We start from the raw sequence: 16468 nt of genomic DNA on the forward strand, positions 1-16468 counted from the left end.
CCGAAGAGGGGAAGTGCACGGCACATTCCCGTCAGGATCGCCCAGCACCTTTGGTATTCCCACGTGGCACAGCCCGAGCCCCGCCCTTTCCGCAGGGTGGCTCGGAGGGCAACGCTGAGGGAGCTTAATTTCTGGGTGAGAACTGCAAGTAATGGTAAGCGATATGAAAAATATGGTATTAAATTTTTTTAAATACACTGTGCTCAGGTGAATTATTAAACCCTAACAGACTTCTGTCTCAGAGGGCAGCTCTTTCATCAAGAGGTTTTTGCTGGGGAATTGGCTGAGGCACTCCCTGTTCGGAAGGGCTTAGTCCAGGCAGGAGTTAAAACGAAAATGGGTTACGGTGCGGAAAAGCGGGGAGGAACGAAAAATCGGTCCGTGGGCCGCTTATCGGTCACCGAGCTCTCGTCTAGGCAGGAGTGAAGAGAGCCGTCATAGAAACTGAACGGCCGCGAGAGGAAAGGCCTCCGGGTTCTGAATTCTGGGGACTCGGGTCCAAAGCCGCTCTGGGCCTAACCACCTCACAGAAAGGCCGGCTGGGGGGTCCAGGCGTGCCCCCAAGGAGGTGTCCTCAGACTGGGAAGCAGTGGAACATGGTTGCCTGGCTGGCTACCGCCCTCCCATTTAACCTCATGGTATGTGAGCCCGCTACGGCACATTCTTGAAATTAAGATATGATGCTGGCTGGCAGCGCCTCTCTCAAGTATTTTTAATTTTATTTTTTTAAAGTTTATTTATTTTAAGAGAGAGAGGGAGGTGCACATGAACGGGGGTGGGGGCAGAGAGAGAAGGAGAGAGAATATTCAGGCAGGCTCCATGCTCTCGGCAGAACGCTGGACACTGGGATCGAACTCACTAATCCTGAGATCATGACCTGAATCAAAATCCAGATTCAGATGCTTAACTGACTGAGCCACCCAGGTGCCCCTCAAATATTTTTTAAATGGGGGAGGGGGGGTTGCACAGACCAGGATGATAGCAGTGACTATCATTTATGCAAAATAAGGGGGGGATTATACATAATTATTTTGTTTGTAATGTGTATTATTTTTAGTTTCACATCTGTAAAATGAGGTTGGAAACAATAGTATCAACCTAAAACGGTGTTGAGGAGAGTAAGTGAGTTAGGTAAAGCACCCAGGGACGTCTTGGTGGCTCAGTCAGTTAATCGACCGATTCTGGATTTTGGCCCAGGTCATGATCTCACAGTTAGTGAGTTCGAACCCCGTGTCCAGCTTTGCGCAGAGAGCATGGAGCCAGCTTGGGATTCTGTCCTCTCTCTGCCTCTCCCCTGCTTGTGCTCTATCTCTATCAATCAATCAATCAATCAATCAGTCAATAAATGTAAAGCCGCCCAGAATGGTGCCTGGCAGAGTAAATGCAGGCAAACTTAGCATTTCTTTGGTACCAGTTCCTGTTTTAGGTGTTGGGGGGAATACACCTGTGAGCCAAGACGGTGGGGACCTGTTTTTTGTTTTGTTTTGGTTTTTTTTGGTTTACATTTGATGGGGTGAGTGGAACGGAGATAGAGAGATTGGAGTAAAGAGAGGAAGAAGTAGGATACAGCCCTGTGGCTATATGGAAAGTTAATGTTCCAATAAGGGAAAGTATGTGGGAGGAGATGTAGTTGGAGAGACAGTCAGTGCAAAAGTTTTGAACTGGATTGTTGCAGGTGCTGAAACTCAAACCGTGAGATGGAGGTAAGGGGCAATTGACAAGAGGGCCAGCAGGCTTGGGGAAGAATCATGGCTCTTCAGGACACTGTCCTGACTGTGCTTCAAGGGTCCCAGTCACGTATGTCACCCGCCACCATAGCACCCCCAATTAGCTGTCTTCTTGCTTTTCCAACACTACAGTCCAACTCGACTTCGACCCATGTATTTTGTTTCTCCTCTGGTCGTGGGAGACTCTTACCTTCACCCACACCAATATCCAGCTTGCTGTTCATAACTGGGGTCATGCCAAGTGCCCTGGGCACTTGGCACAAATGGAGAGGTGAGAGATTCCACGCATCATCTAGTAGAGATGCTCAACGCAAGCACTCCCCTGGCTGTTGACCTGTATATGCAGAGGATTTCCTCTCAGTTCCAGAACACGAGTTCTTCGTCTCCTATCTCCACTCCCTAAAGAGATCATTGCTCAGTCACTTTATGTTTACCCACCTGGAGAAATATCATTTGGCTCTCAGTTTTCTTGAATTTTGACAGGGAGCTGCTGTGGAATCAGCATCCCTGAGGCAAGGCCAAGGGTGCAGGTTTAAAACGAGCCTCCCAGGTCTTACACATGCTCCAGAACGACGCTTCTAGGCATCTCTCAGTTCCTTTCCAGAAGAGGGCGGTTCCCAGGCTAGCCCTGCCCTCCCCCAGTCCCATCTTTGGCTGGCCCCTTCACGGAGTCCTCCCTGCCGCCTACCGAGCTCGAAATTTCTGGAAGTGCCCTTGACCTCCCCTAATTCCATGGGCCTCTTCGTACGCCAGCTCCTTGCTCTGTAAGAGGATTGTGTTAGCGCCCCATCCTATGCGGCCAAGGGGGGAGGGTAATTCGCGTTTTCTGCTGGAGCCTATTAGTACCGGTCTGGCAATGCCAGAGGAGAAGGAGAAATGGAATGTAGTGGACTTCCCCAGACAACCAGATTACAGGTTTTGGGCTTTCCACCTCCAGACTGGAGTTTACCTCCAGTTACTGCCTGGCCTCCCGGCAAGCCACAAAGTCATTGAAGAGCATTCCTGAACCGAGGGAGGCATGGCCCCGACTCTGGGTGTAGCGAGGGGCAGGAAGGAGGGTGCAGCGGCAGCCTTTCCTTCTCAGCCCCAGCTGGAGTTGAGCCCCATACACACCTGCTTCCCTCTGGGTCCCCATGGTTCCCTGTTAGGCATATGGGCTCACCTGGACTCCTCATACCTCAAGCCCTGCCCCTTCCAGTGGGATGACTCCCCTTGGCCACAGGATGCACAGTTCCCACAATGGGTCTATTGTGGCCGGCGTTTTCATTCCAGATGTCTTTGATCTGGCTTCTAGGAGGTGGAAGTCTGCTGGAGGGCCCCACCTGGCCTTTGGGAGAATTTCTCTGCAGAGCCTTCTTTCTGCTCCTCAGGCTGCCCCTCCTGGAGGGTTCCCCACCCACTCTAGTCCCAGTCCCTGGGCTGCTCCCTTGTCTCCCACATCCTCACTGGCACCACTTCCATTCCCACACAAGGTAAGCATCCTAAGGGAGAAATTGGAGATGCTCTTTTAAGAAAAGACTTTCTGCTGGGCATTCCTAAGACTCATACAGCTGGGAGAAGCCCCTCTGGTTTCCCAGCTAGAGGTCCATAGCCTCTCTTTTAGGAACAGACCTCTATTCCCTCCTGTCAGCATTCAGGAGGTGAGACAGGTCTTCCCTTGAATGTGGTGGTGATGATTATTGTGGGTGATAGGTGAAGGGCTGAGGGAAAAGGACGTGGCCAAGGCCAGAGGGCCCACTGCCAGCTAAAGCGGGTGACTTCCCTTCATTCTACTGTTTCTTGGCAGTTTCAGTGTGGTTGGCTCTGGCCCATACTTACTTTTTTTTTTTTTTTTAAATTTTTAATGTTTATTTATTTTTGGGAGACAGAGAGATAAGAGTGCAGGATGGGCAGAGAGAGAGGGAGACACAGAATCCAAAGCAGGCTCCAGGCCCCAAGCTGTCAGCACAGAGCCTGATGCGGGGCTTGAACCCACAAACCGTGGGATCATGACCTGGGCTGAAGTCGGACACTCAACTGACTAAGCCACCCAGGTACCCCTGGCCCATACTCCTTTTGTGGGTACACTGTCTCTCCCCTGCTCCTCCCAACTATCAGTTCTCTCCTACACAGAACACACACCTTGTTCTGCCGGGAAGGCCTACCATATTCCATCTCCACTGTTCTTTTCTTTCTTTTTTTAATGTTTATTCATTTTTGAGGGAGAGAGAGACAAACTGTGGGCAGGGGAGGGGCAGAGAGAAAGAGAAACACAGAATCTGAAGCAGGCTCCAGGCTCCAAGCTGTCAGCACAGAGCCCAACAGGGGGCTCGAACTCACCAACCACAAATCATGAACTGAGTTGAAGTTGGATGCTTAACCGACGGAGCCACCCAGGCACCCCTCACCCCCACTTTTCTTAATCTAAGCTTCCTTCAGGTCTCAACTCAGGTTGCCACCCCAGAGAAACCCTCTGTGACCCTCAAGTCTAAGTTAGGCTTCTGGTTTCATACCCTCATAGTGATGGTGTGCTGGGCCTTCATAGCCCTTAGCTCAGTTTCCCCTTATTTGAATCCCTCAGGGATTTTCTCAGTGCCCTGAGGTCAGGGACTGGTCTGTTTGGGCTCATATGCTGCATTTGCTGGTAGAGGGTTTGGTTGTAGAAGATTCCAATCTTGGTAACTAGCCTCACAGGCTAAGTAGTTAAGGGCAAGTAGTTAAAGGGTGTTCCAGGCAGAGGGATCACCATGGGGAGGGGTTAGAGTGTTTGCATGCAGAAGTTTTGGAGGGATGGTTTCAAATGGGAAGGTAGGAGAGAGTGAAACCCAAGGTGGCCAGAGAGCCTCTATCAGGAAGGAGTTGACTACTAAGGAATCTGGATTTGTCTTGAGGCCTAGGTCTTTCTCTTTAGGATTATCTCATCCCTCTCTCTCCTGCCTAGACTTGATTTTGTTGTAAAGTGTTTGGTCTCAGAATGGAGGGTAGGTTGAAGGTTGAAGGAAGACTAGAAACGACAAGAGTTCAGAAGTCACACAAGGGGGTTTGTAGGAGGGTCATGAGAGTCCTATGAAAGGAGAGACTGAGTGAGGACTTACCAATGGCCTTATGATGAGGGATTCAACATGTCTAATCCATCTGTCTCCTCCCTACCCCACCTTCTTCACTCCAGTATCTAGAATTGGGCTCTGATTATAGAAACTAATTCATGATTGAGGCCTAAAGAATTAAGCTGAAAAAGATTAGAAAGAAACATGGGAAGTTCTGTTCTTATTGTAGGTTCTATTGCTTTCTTCCTGGTGAGAGGCAGGGATATGTTATTAAGTCAAAGCCAGGAAGAGATATTGCAAAAAATCACATATCATTTCCTTATGTCTGGATAAATATTCATTGCCCATCTTAGGCAGAAATCTGAAGTCTAATAGTGAAAGCTGCTAAGGCATTCTGTTGGGTTTTCCCTGGGAGAGGGACTGTGGGTTCTCCAGGCCCTAGGTACTTCAGCAGATGTACAGCGAGAGGCTGTGGAAGTGGGTGTGGTCCAGGCAGGTGACTACAGGCCAGGTAGAATTATAAGACATGCTAGGAGAAGGCAAACCTCTGGCTTGTTAAAGGATTTAAAACAACATTAGGTGGTAGGAAGAAACAAAAGATGACCCAAGGTGCCTTTTTTCAGCTTTCTCCTGGAAGACAATTTCATATGAACTAGGGTTGGGAAGGTATGTTAAAATGGAACCTTAAGACTGGCTAGCTTACCACACTGTAAGAGGGCTGAAGAGAAAACAGTTCTTTCTACTCACACTTGGATTAAATAGCCAGAGCTTGCTGAGAAATTCCATCCTTTGCTGGAGAGGGTAGACAGGGGATTCTATCTGATTAGGAAATGGCAGACAAAAAAGGGCAGGACCCCTAGGGGTCTTCTTCCAGGTGACCTGGGTCCTTCATCTTTGTGGGGCCCTGCTTCATACCAGGTGGAATAGTCAATGAGAAGTCTCTGACCAACTCTGCTGAGTCCTTTAGGATGGGGTAAAAGACTGGGAAGGCCTAAGCATGATCCTCAGTAGCTATGGAAGAATAAGCCTCAGTAGCTATGGAAGAATAAGACCTATTCTTTAAGGCTATTTCTAGCTCAAATCTCTGAGGTATCCATTTTCCTGCTTCTTTGGAAGGGATAGAAGTGGGGAGAAGAGTAGTAACTTAGCGGCCCATTTCCTTCCTTCTTTGCTGGTCTCCTGTCACAGCTCCTACACTTCTCACATTGTAAGATGAGCTATTTCCCTATGCCTGGGGTTCTCATACTATACTTCTGAGGACTCTGGTTTGTGGGCAAAGACTATATAATTAAAAGTTAAATTTGTCACCACTTTTAGCTCTCCTCCTTTTCAGCCCTGTTATTCCTAAAACCTCTCACTTCCTCTTTTCTTATTTAGCACTGCCAGCACAAACTGCTTTCCCTTCTAGGACTCCATGATCTCCTTACCACTCTCTGTCAGGATTTAGGTGTGAGAGGAAAAAGGGAAGAACCCACTTACCTACTTTAATGCTAGGTTTTGCCCCACATCCCATTTTCAAAAAGTCAGGCACCAAATAAAACCTTATTTATACTTCTTTCCCCTCCTATTTTGAGGCCCCAGCTTTGGCTTTTTTGGGGAAGAGGGTAATGCAGTTTCTTTTTTAGCTGCCTTCCCATTAGAGTTCCTTATCACATTTCTCACATGTGATCCACATGAATCACAAGTGGAACTGTTCAAGTTTGTTTTAGTCAGATTTTTAAAAAAAAATGTAAGAAGGCCTTTATTCATTTTAATGTTATTTATTTTTGAGAGAGAAAGAGCGTGAGCAGGGGAGGGGTAGAGAGAGAGAGGGAGACACAGAATCTGAAGCAGGCTCCAGGCTCTGAGCTGTCGGCACAGAGCCTGATGTGGGGCTCGTACTCACAAACTAAAAGATCATGACCAGAGCCAAAGTCAGATGCTCAACTGACTGAGCCACTTTCTTTTATGTATTTGCTTCTGTGCCAAAAAATATCACCTTTGAGCCTGCCTCTTCTGATGGGGAAAAGAAAGTTGTCTCATTTCTTTTTCATCTTTCCTTTGGACTTGCCTCTATTCCTGAGTCCTAGGAAGGACCAGAATTCAACGTGCCTTCTTTCTATAGAACTATACAATTCAATATAACTTGATAGCCACTAGTGGCTATTTCAAATTAATTAAAATTAAATACAATTAAAAATTCAGTTCCTGAGTTGCACTAGACACATTTCAAGAGCTTAAGTCATATGTAGCTACTATATCAAATAGCATAGATTTAGAATACTTCCATTGTTGCAAAGTTCTTTCAGACCTGGTATAACAGCCTAATGTCTTGTGTCCCCCTTTTTGTAATCTTTTATCAGTCAATAAATATTTGTAATAACTTTCAGTGTTCCAGGATTAACTTTCAGAGGGGGTCAGGAGTTGGGGGTGGGACATAGCATAGAATCTGTAGGTCCTATAAAGATTTCTGGAGGCATGACATAGGGGCCAGAGGTTGGTGGCTAGTAGAGGAGACTCAGGTTTTAAGGAAGTGCTTTAGGGGTTGACGTTATACTTATTAAAGCAGGGCCACCCCACTCCACCAGGAGCAGGCAGGCTCTGGTTTTGCAAATTCTGCATAATACTTAAAAATCAAAACAAAAAATGACTGCCCTGTAGCCCTGCTGAAGTGATTGTCTTTTATTACTCATCATTTCTAGATCTTGATTTCATACACTGCTTTATCTGTCATAGGCCTTGTTCTCCCAAATGGCAGTGACATATGCAGCTCTGGCTTAAAAAAAAAGTTTGCTGGGGTGCCTGAGTGGCTCAGTCGGTTGAGCGTCCGACTTCGTCTCAGGTCATGATGATCTTGCACTCCGTGAGTTTGGGCCCTGTGTTAGGCTCTGTGCTGACAGCTCAGAGCCTGGAGCCTGCTTCGAATTCTGGGTCTCTCTCTCTCTCTGCCTCTCCCCCACTCATGCTCTGTCTCTTTCTCTCTCTCTGTCAAAAAAAAACAAACATTAAAAAAATTTTTTTTTAAAGTTTGCTGACTTTACCACCTGCCTGCCAAGAGCTGGGAGAAGTAGGGGTCATATCAATTAATACACTGATGCTAAGACCGTTTAATAAGGTTCTAGGTAGGTGGGACTATTTTTCCATTGAACACTTTTTTTAAAAAGATAATATTAATTTAAATTTAATTTTACAGAGCACAAGCAAGCAGGGGAAGGGCATAGAGAGCAGGGGACAGAGGATCCAAAACGGGCTCTGTGCTGACAGCAGACAGCCTAATATGGCGCTTAAACTCACAAACCATGAGATCATGACCTGAGCCAATGTCAGATGCTGACTGAGTCATCCTGGTGCCCCACTGAACACTTTTAAACACCTATGTCAATCACTGGCTATAGGGCATAAGTAAAGCTGGGAATGGCACATCTGTGGATTTGACCACTTTCCCTGAGTCTAGACCAATGATTCTTAACCATGGATGATTTTGCTCCTGTCACCCCTCTCCATAAGACATTTGGAAATGTTGGGAGACATTTGTGGTTGCCACAGCTGATGGAGGGGTGCTACTTACATCTGGTGGGTAGAGTCCAGGGAATGCTCCTAGGCATCCTATAATGCACAGGACAGCCCCAACCTGCAAAGAATTCTCTTATTCAAAATGTCATTAGTGCTGAGGTTGAGAAACGCTGGTCTAGACTACAGTGTGGATCCGTTCTTCATGCCAAGACTAATCATGAGGTCCAGGCTCAGCAAGAATCTATTAAATTGGGAAAGAAAAAAATTAGGAGTCAGTGAACTGTGGCCTCCACAAAACTGAAGAGCAGGTATAACTAGAGTGTGTTTAACTGCATTAGGAGGCAAAGAGCTAAGGTCATAGTGCAGTTTAAAGTGAGGGTTTCAGATATGTAGCAAGTCTGTAAAGATGAGGTCCCAGGTACAACCATAGGAGTAGTGAGGACCAAGTTTAAACAGTCTGACTTCTGATACAACAGTCAATAGCTGAACCTAGTAGGGAAAACATTCAATAAATAGATGAATATCTGGTGAATATGGATATACCAGTTTTTCCTCAATGTTTTTGGAACTCATAGCTCTACTTTTCATATACGTAAAAATTTCACATTTTCCCTCCAGTGTTATTTAAAATTTCACAAGTATCATGACTAAAAATCAAAGCAAGGGTAATTTTGGAAGGCAAAAATTTATTCAGATGATGTGATAACTATGTCACTGTTAAAAGCCTTATCTTTCTTGGGTGGTGTAGAAGATATAACAAAACACAAGCTGCTTTAACAATACTCTTGTACTGTTTTCTCGCCACAGCTAGATATACTCCACCCGCCCCCCCCAAAAAAGCTTTTAAGATGTAAAGAGAAAATGGAATAACAAATGGAACAAAGTCTTCACATATGCTTAGACATTTTATATCCCAATTTCTCTAGAGTATTTATCTGGAAGTTTCTAGTCAAAACAAACAGACTTAAAGTTCCACATACTCCTCTTAAAGGAATTGAACCAACCAACAGTTGAAAACATTCTTTATAAAAGCGACCCCAGGTAGGTTTTAAGAACAAGGTCAAGAACAATCACCCAAAATAGTTATGGATATTTCATCTTTTTGTCTTGAAATAACATTCAGAAATCTAGTCCTTGAAAGATTGGCCAAGCAAGTTAGACATTTTTAGCATGAGTTTGCTATGTGTAGCTGGATTTTTGGCAAGTTTTGCTTAAAGTATTTCATAATGAGAGTGATGTTGGTGTTTGCCTTTTGACATTTCAGGGTCAATGTATTTTAAGCTTCAATGCATTACATTCTGTCAAAAGTTTTAATTTTTGAAATTTTAAAGAACAAATTCTCTTTAGACGGTGTTCCAAAATCAGAGGGTTATTTTGTCATTGGTGTTTCAAAATTAGTTCTGTCCATAAATTCAGCTGAGTACAGTTCTTTGACAACCAAGGAACCTTAGTACGTAAGAGAAAACACTCTCAATGGCATTCTGAACAGATCTTCAAAAATCAAGGCAAACTGGGATCAAATCTACTGTTTTTCACAAGGGTTATGCTGACAGCAAGGTGAAGATTTCCAGTAGATTATGGGCCAATCAATGGAAGTGGATGCTTGGTGGGGATTGCTACAGTACATCTTACACACAGTTTTCTTCAGTTCTTGCCAAAAACCCAGATTTAGAACATTCCATTGCTGTAACACCACCAAGTATACTCGTATAATTTTCTTCCAACTCAGTTCATTTGATACAGCTTCAAAAATACTGTTTTTAGTGGTCAAGTATTACGTTTATGAAACCACCACATCCACAGTTTTTAAAGCTTTATTTTTAAACATAAGCAAAGCACACTTTTTTTTTTCAGTAGATTCATCTCAACAGCAAAGAAAGATGAGCTGAAGTTTTTAAAACCTGAAGTTTGATATGTTCAGTCATTATTTCAGAGTTAAGACTGTAGAAGTAGATGAAGAAAGTCTGGAATTCCTCAATTTCCTCTCAAAGTTGTGGCAGCACTTGGAATGCAAGGCTTCACAAATTTCTTCATTTTTTTCTCCTTTGCAATTAAAAGGGCTATTTAATATTATGCTTTCATAGCTTTTGGAAGATTGCTGTTAATATTCCAATACTGTCCAATCTTAAAGCTTCAGAGAACTGTGCTTTGCAGAATACTCCACTGTTTTTAATGGCATAAATTTAACAGTGTTTGGCATTGTGTCACTGCCCAACATTTTCAGGTAACTGGTAACTCAACTGAAGAAGATGACCCTATCTTCTGCATCATAATGTGAATAAAAGCCTCAAATAACTTTTTGGCTGCCATCTTTAGCTACCTCAAAGGAGAAAACAGAAAAAGGAGTACTGATGATGGAAGCATCTGGTCCCTCTTGCAGAACGATGAAAGATTTTATTGGCGGCAGCTGGGTGGCAGGGCAATACAGGCATCCAGTTGTGCCTGAACCCCAACAAGTGAAATCTTTGTTCATTTCCTTTTGATACACCCATCTGCCGCCTAAAACCTGACACCATTTAATGGTGCCCTTGGTCAAATCTAAATGCTTTTACTTTCATAATCCTCTGATTCTATCTTGAAGAGTCAAGATGAACTCTAACTCATGGGATGGACAAAATGGAAGATGTAAATAAGTAAGCTTTTCAGAGCTAAAAAGCCTCTTTTTATACAAAATTAAACTTTAAAAGTACATTGACCTCGAAACAATATAATTGTCTTGGATATGCAAGAAAAATAGCAGTATAAATATTTAGCATCATACCCACAATGAACATCTGTGGCTACCCAACCTGTTCATATGCCTCATTAATTATAGGCCTTACTCTGAATGTTTCTTGTTCTGTCTTTGTATTCCCACCAGCCAAGGAGTTCTTTTATAAATTATAACATTCCCCATATGTGCAATGCTAATATAACTTGTGGAGGGAGAGAGAAAGCCTTTCTCTCCTATTCCTGAAAAATCACTGACCTATTCCTTGAGTCTATGAGTAATAACTCCCTACTCAGTCCCTAAAACTAAAAGTTTGATCACCTTCAAAGTAGATTAAAAAAATGTGTTGAAGTGGTAGCTGACAAGAATTCACTGTAACCAGAACTGTGTGATGGATAATGCATAATATGAAATAAACCTTTATACAAAAATAGTTCCTTATAATGTTACCTATCATGAGAGTTTTCAGTAAAATTGTAAATTATGCTGCTGGTATATGTTGACCAATGAAAGACAGTAACAAAACTACATTACCAATTACTAAAAGTTTATACATACATAAAATAAAAGTTTTTAACATCTTCATTGTAATTCCTATGTTTGGCAATACCATCTACTTAAATTCTGGTATGTGTTTGAAAATAAAAGTTTTATTTTCTTTTAAATATTCTATATTTTGAAAGGAATTATCCCCAATTTGTTTAACTTGGTTTTGCTGTTTATGTTTTACTGGTATGTTTTATAAATAATTCAAGTTTCAAGTGAGTGTTATCTGGCTTCCCTAGTTGAAAAGACCATCTCTTTTAACTTTCAGTGAAAATTGTGGTTTCAAAATCCTTACAGAAAATTCTAGCAGAGGAATGAAAGGTTACCTTCTTTCCTCAGGTTCACTGTACTAAAAACCAGAAGTATAGGACAGAGTTTCTTCTGGAGGCAAACTTTATTACCCTGGGGGAAAGCATGGTGCTAGGGTTGTCCTTAAAGTCAGGTTTGTATGATGAAATTAGCAGTGATTTGTAGTTAAAATTGTAGTGTCTCACTGTGCACTTACCAGTAACCAAATGGAAGGGTGATGATAATAGCTAATGTATGATGCCTTAGGACAACGTTTGTGTTTTGACTGCAACCCAGAGTAAGCAATACGTTTTACTGTGAGACCAGGTATACACAGGTGTACATATAATTTAAAGCTTTCATAAGACAATGTTTACCTTACTATGTTCCATGAACCCTGATATTTTCTGTTTAATTTTAAAATAATGCTGGGCATGACACATTTATTTTAAGACCCACTAATTGGTCAAAATCCACAACTGGAAAACCACTGCTGTAGGAGAACATGAGGAAATAGATTTTATAAACTGTAAAGCACACTGAGATGTGAGCAGCTGCTAATGAATATCCAAGATAAGACTTTTGGGGCCTGAGATATCCTCTCCTTCCTTGGGTACTGCTAGAAGTCACATTCACCTAGGCTTTTGGTAAGGAAGACATTATGTGGTCATTGAGATAACTCTCTACTACTCAGGTCAGGAAAGCAATGTATTAACTAAATCAGAACCCAAAGCAAAGACAAATTACAGGAAAATCAAATAAAAGCAAACATCTGTTTAGTGCTTCATGGTTTATAAAAAACTTTCACATACGTGGTCTCTTTTAATTTTAACAAGCCTAGGGGAAAAGTAAAGGTAAGAGGTGGAGACCTGCCCAAGTTTAGACAGTAAGTGGCAGAGCCAGGTCATCTCATCCTAAATCCCTCACTCCTTTCATGATAAAATACCAGGAAAGGAGAGTGATTAAGGACATGAGACTTCTTTTGATCCATCATAAAGATGTTTATGTCCTCTGCCTCTCTCTACAGGGAAAACAGACCCCACTGAAGGTGAGGAAGCAACCTCAGATTTTGGGAAGGGGGTATGGCCTGTTGCACTTAGTCTATGACTCCTACCTGGCATTTCAGCCTACCAAAACCAGCAATGTTTGTGTGTGTGTGTTTCCCCAGTCATCTGTTTTGACACTGCTTGTGCTCTGAGGTTTCAAATGTCTATTATTGTTCAAGTACTTAATGGCTTTCCATTCCTATGTGTTAAGGGTCTTGGAGTCTTGGTCAGGTACACCCTCAGTACTCAACAGAGTGAAATTTGGTGCTAGGGACATGCCACTGATACTCAGATTGAAAGGGAATAACAACAGTGGTCAGCTTTGGTGCCTCTGCTCAGCTTCCTTTGGGGAAGCCAATCAGCCTCAGCCATTGTGTCTCTTGTCCACATATGCCCATCTCTCTCCACTACCGTGCCCTTATCTCTCACAAAAAAGATTCAACTAGCAAGTATCTGCCTCCCAGCTGCCCTTGTTTTTCTCTCCACTCCCCCCACCCCCCCATTCTCCTATCCCCCTTGTGCCTCTCACCTTGTACTCCTGCACCACCTCCTCCATTGGCACCACGCTGTGTTGTTTGTGGGTCCTGGATTCTCGGCACACCACACAGATAGCCTCTTTGTCCACTTCACAAAAAAGTTTCAGGGCTTCCTGGTGTTTGGAGCAGATGTCCTGATCATTCCCCCGACTTCCTCGATAAGGAGTGGGGCTCATCTGGCGAATTATCTGGACCATGTTGGCTAGCTGCAAGTTGGGACGAAAGCTGCGACGCTTAAAGCTCTTTCGGCACTGGGGACAGATGAACTGACGTGGAGGGGGCGGAGGAGGGGGGGGAGGTGGAGGAGGAGGAGGCAAGTGGGTGTCAGGATACAGCTCTTCCTCGTCCTCGTATTCTTCCAATATCTCCTCTTCTGGGTAGACGTCAATTCTCAGGTCATGTCTCAAGCTTCCCAGGTAATAGTCCTGATCTTCCTCCTCTTCTTCCTCCTGGTCCCACACATAGTCCATGTTGTCCCAATTCCTGACGCCACCGTCACCAACCCAGAGTTCATCTTCTTGGTACTGGAACACCTCGTCAGCACTGCTCTGGTACAAAACCTCTCGAATAGAGTTGTCCCATCCACCGGTGGCCCCCTCCACATCGTCGTCCTCGTCTTCTTCCCATCCATCTTCTTCCCCGTCCCTGTCTTCCTCATCTTCCTTGCCCCACAGTTGGGTCACACATCCTCGGCAGAAGTTGTGCCCACAGCCTATGGAAACGGGATCCTTGAAGTAATCCAGGCAGATGGCACACACCGCTTCCTCCTGAAGGGTCTGCATGGGGTTAGGAGTAGTGGCACAGCCAGCCATTTTAATGCGCAGCCTGGAGGTGTGGATGCGTCAACTCCGAGCTGAAGAGCGGGGAACGTGTCTGCAGGCTACGTGTCCAAGCTACGCTTGTGACCCAAGGTTTTTCTCTACACTGCTCTGCCTCCTCAGGCCGGCAAAGGAGCCTTACTCCCCTCCGTCAGGCTCTTCCCAGCTCAAGGCGCGAAAGCCCTCTAGCGCTGACTCAGCCGCCCTCCAAGAGGAGCGGGAGCGGAACCAGGCTGCAGCTTCCACTTTCCTTCCAGCTTCAGCTTGCAAATCCGGGTCCCGACACGTTTCTTGCCTCCCTCCAGGTTTGCCCGACCCAGCGGCGTCCTCCTCTGGTGGTGGCACTCCCCACCCAGCCCGAGGCGACCGAAAATGACGTAGGCACTCTAACCCACACTCGGAAAGGATAGACTGAGCCAATGGAGGACTACGTTCTCTATGATGCCCCAGGGGACGCGACAGTTGGGAGCCCTGACGACCATCCAGCCGGTCCTGATAGGAAAGACGTGAGAATGGGCAGAGGTGGAAAGAGAATCAACAGACCATTACACCGCTCCACACCAGCCAGACACAGAGTGTCCAGCAGTCCCTCAGCCGAGGCAGTTCCCCGGACACGGACCCAAAAGGGTGGTGAGAGCGGCGTCCAAACTCGTGCTCTCGTGCACTTTCGGCCCTTCTAGCCTGAAGCCTTTGTGGTAGTGAGAACGCCCTCTCCACGGAGGCCACGCTCGAGGGTGTGGCCTGCAAGAACGCAGTGGGGTGGTGCTTGCGGTAGCGTGGAGTGGCTGTGAAATCAAAGGATCTCGCGTGGGGACTCGTATACCTCCAACTTTTCTCCTCAAACCAATTAATCCCTTACTACCTGCAGAGCCTCGGCTTTCTAGCCCTCATCTCTCCCGTTACGACTTCTATGTCCATCTCCACTGTCCTGCATTTTCTCAGATAACCTCAGACTCAGCATATCCTACGCTGACTTATTCTATAGATCTTTTTGTCTTCATCAATAATGCTTCCATTCACCATCCCCTCACTTATCCATGCATGCATGCATGAATACATCCACCCATCCACCTGCCCATTCATTTAATTAATGTCCATCATTAATTCATTTAATTCATCCATCTATCACATACATGCATAACCCATCCATTTATCCATCCACTTTATTATAGGAACAAAAACATGAGTAAGGCATGATCAGTCCCTTCAAGGTGTTCAGAGTTACAGGCGTGTGGTTATCCTTAACCCAAGGTTTTTACAAGGTTTGTTTTTCTTTTTTTCCTTGGCCCTCATTAAGAAGTGTATTGCACATGTTAATCTAATACAGACTTGCACATATGTAACAGAAATAAGATTTCTGAAAATTGTTCTTTCCCTTATGGCAGTCAAGGCACCCTGATATGTTCTATTCTATTTTGCTTCGGTAAAATGCTGTTCAAGATCCACTGGTATGATTGCACCCCTCACTAATTGGTCACTATTTGGTTTGAGGAACACCACCTGCCCTAATGGAATCTTCAAGGCACCCTGGAACCCCTGAGCCCAAACTTGAACTGTAAATTCTACAGAGCAGGGATGGTAAATGTGCTGTTAACATTGTACATGCAGCTCATCTATCATAATGCTGAACATACAGCCTATCTGCTGAATAAATAGTAAACAATCACAACAAAATGCAACCATCAAGTCCTGCTGATTTTTATCTCTCCAAACCTAGGCCGATTTCTCTATCTCTTCCTGTCATCCTAGATCTGACCCTATCAGCTTCCAACTGGATACATTTCCTAAAGGGTCATTTGCCCTCATTTCAGTCCATCCTGAAGCCACCAGAACCATCCACCTGAAATGGAAGTCTGACACACTCATGCTAGGCTGTTGGCCTCTATGTCTTTGGGCATGTTCTTCCACCTGGAAGGCTTTTGTTTCACTGGTTCACCCAGATATAGCTCCTTAATTATCCTTCAGGTCTCTGCCTAGGCATAACCTCTTGAAGGAGATGCTTCCCTGAGGCTCGTCCCAGACTGTGTTAGCACTCCAACTCTGTCACTTAACTCTGTGTGTGACTTTGGACTAGTTTCTTAACAACTGTGCTGCTATATCCCCATCTGCAAAATAAAGTTGACAGTAGCACACATATATTAGAGTTGTTGTGAAGTTGGAATAATTGACATCTGTAAAGTAATTGGAACAGTGCCTACTGGGCCTATCTTTGTATCCCCATCACCTACTATTATATGCCCTTCCTGTAGTAGATGAGCCATAGAAGAAAGTCCTCCTCT

The 16468-nt window shown here is 44.6% G+C and overlaps 1 protein-coding gene across 3 annotated transcripts; it reads right to left on the reverse strand.

The window, feature by feature from the left end:
* Positions 1 to 147: 147 nt before the first annotated feature.
* On the reverse strand, positions 148 to 15268 carry TRIM52 (tripartite motif containing 52). Of its 3 annotated transcripts, none has more exons than XM_027076978.2 (2): positions 13365 to 15265; positions 148 to 2061 (listed from the first exon to the last, which is right to left on the reverse strand). In XM_027076978.2, the coding sequence occupies exons 1-2, from the start codon at positions 14181 to 14183 to the stop codon at positions 2020 to 2022; spliced, it is 861 nt and encodes a 286-aa protein (XP_026932779.1). In that variant the 5' UTR covers positions 14184 to 15265; the 3' UTR covers positions 148 to 2019. The 3 variants fall into 3 exon arrangements, with proteins under 3 accessions (XP_026932779.1, XP_026932775.1, XP_026932780.1); XM_027076974.2 differs by lacking the exon at positions 148 to 2061 and adding an exon at positions 7403 to 10288 and having other exon boundaries at positions 13365 to 15268; XM_027076979.2 differs by lacking the exon at positions 148 to 2061 and adding an exon at positions 7403 to 8486 and having other exon boundaries at positions 13365 to 15256.
* Between the last annotated feature and the right edge of the window lie 1200 nt (positions 15269 to 16468).

Source organism: Acinonyx jubatus, chromosome A1, assembly GCF_027475565.1.
Source record: "Acinonyx jubatus isolate Ajub_Pintada_27869175 chromosome A1, VMU_Ajub_asm_v1.0, whole genome shotgun sequence".
NCBI lineage: Eukaryota > Metazoa > Chordata > Mammalia > Carnivora > Felidae > Acinonyx > Acinonyx jubatus.

What these genes read in the sequence shown, in the direction of transcription:
- TRIM52 (XM_027076974.2), bottom strand. Translation starts at nt 14,183, where the DNA reads ATGGCTGGCTGTGCCACTACTCCTAACCCCATGCAGACCCTTCAGGAG. An exon ending in AGGTGGTGCAGGAGTACAAG is followed by an intron (nt 10,289 to 13,364) that starts GTGAGAGGCACA and finishes TTAATTGCAAAG; the next exon opens with GAGAAAAAAATGAAGAAATT.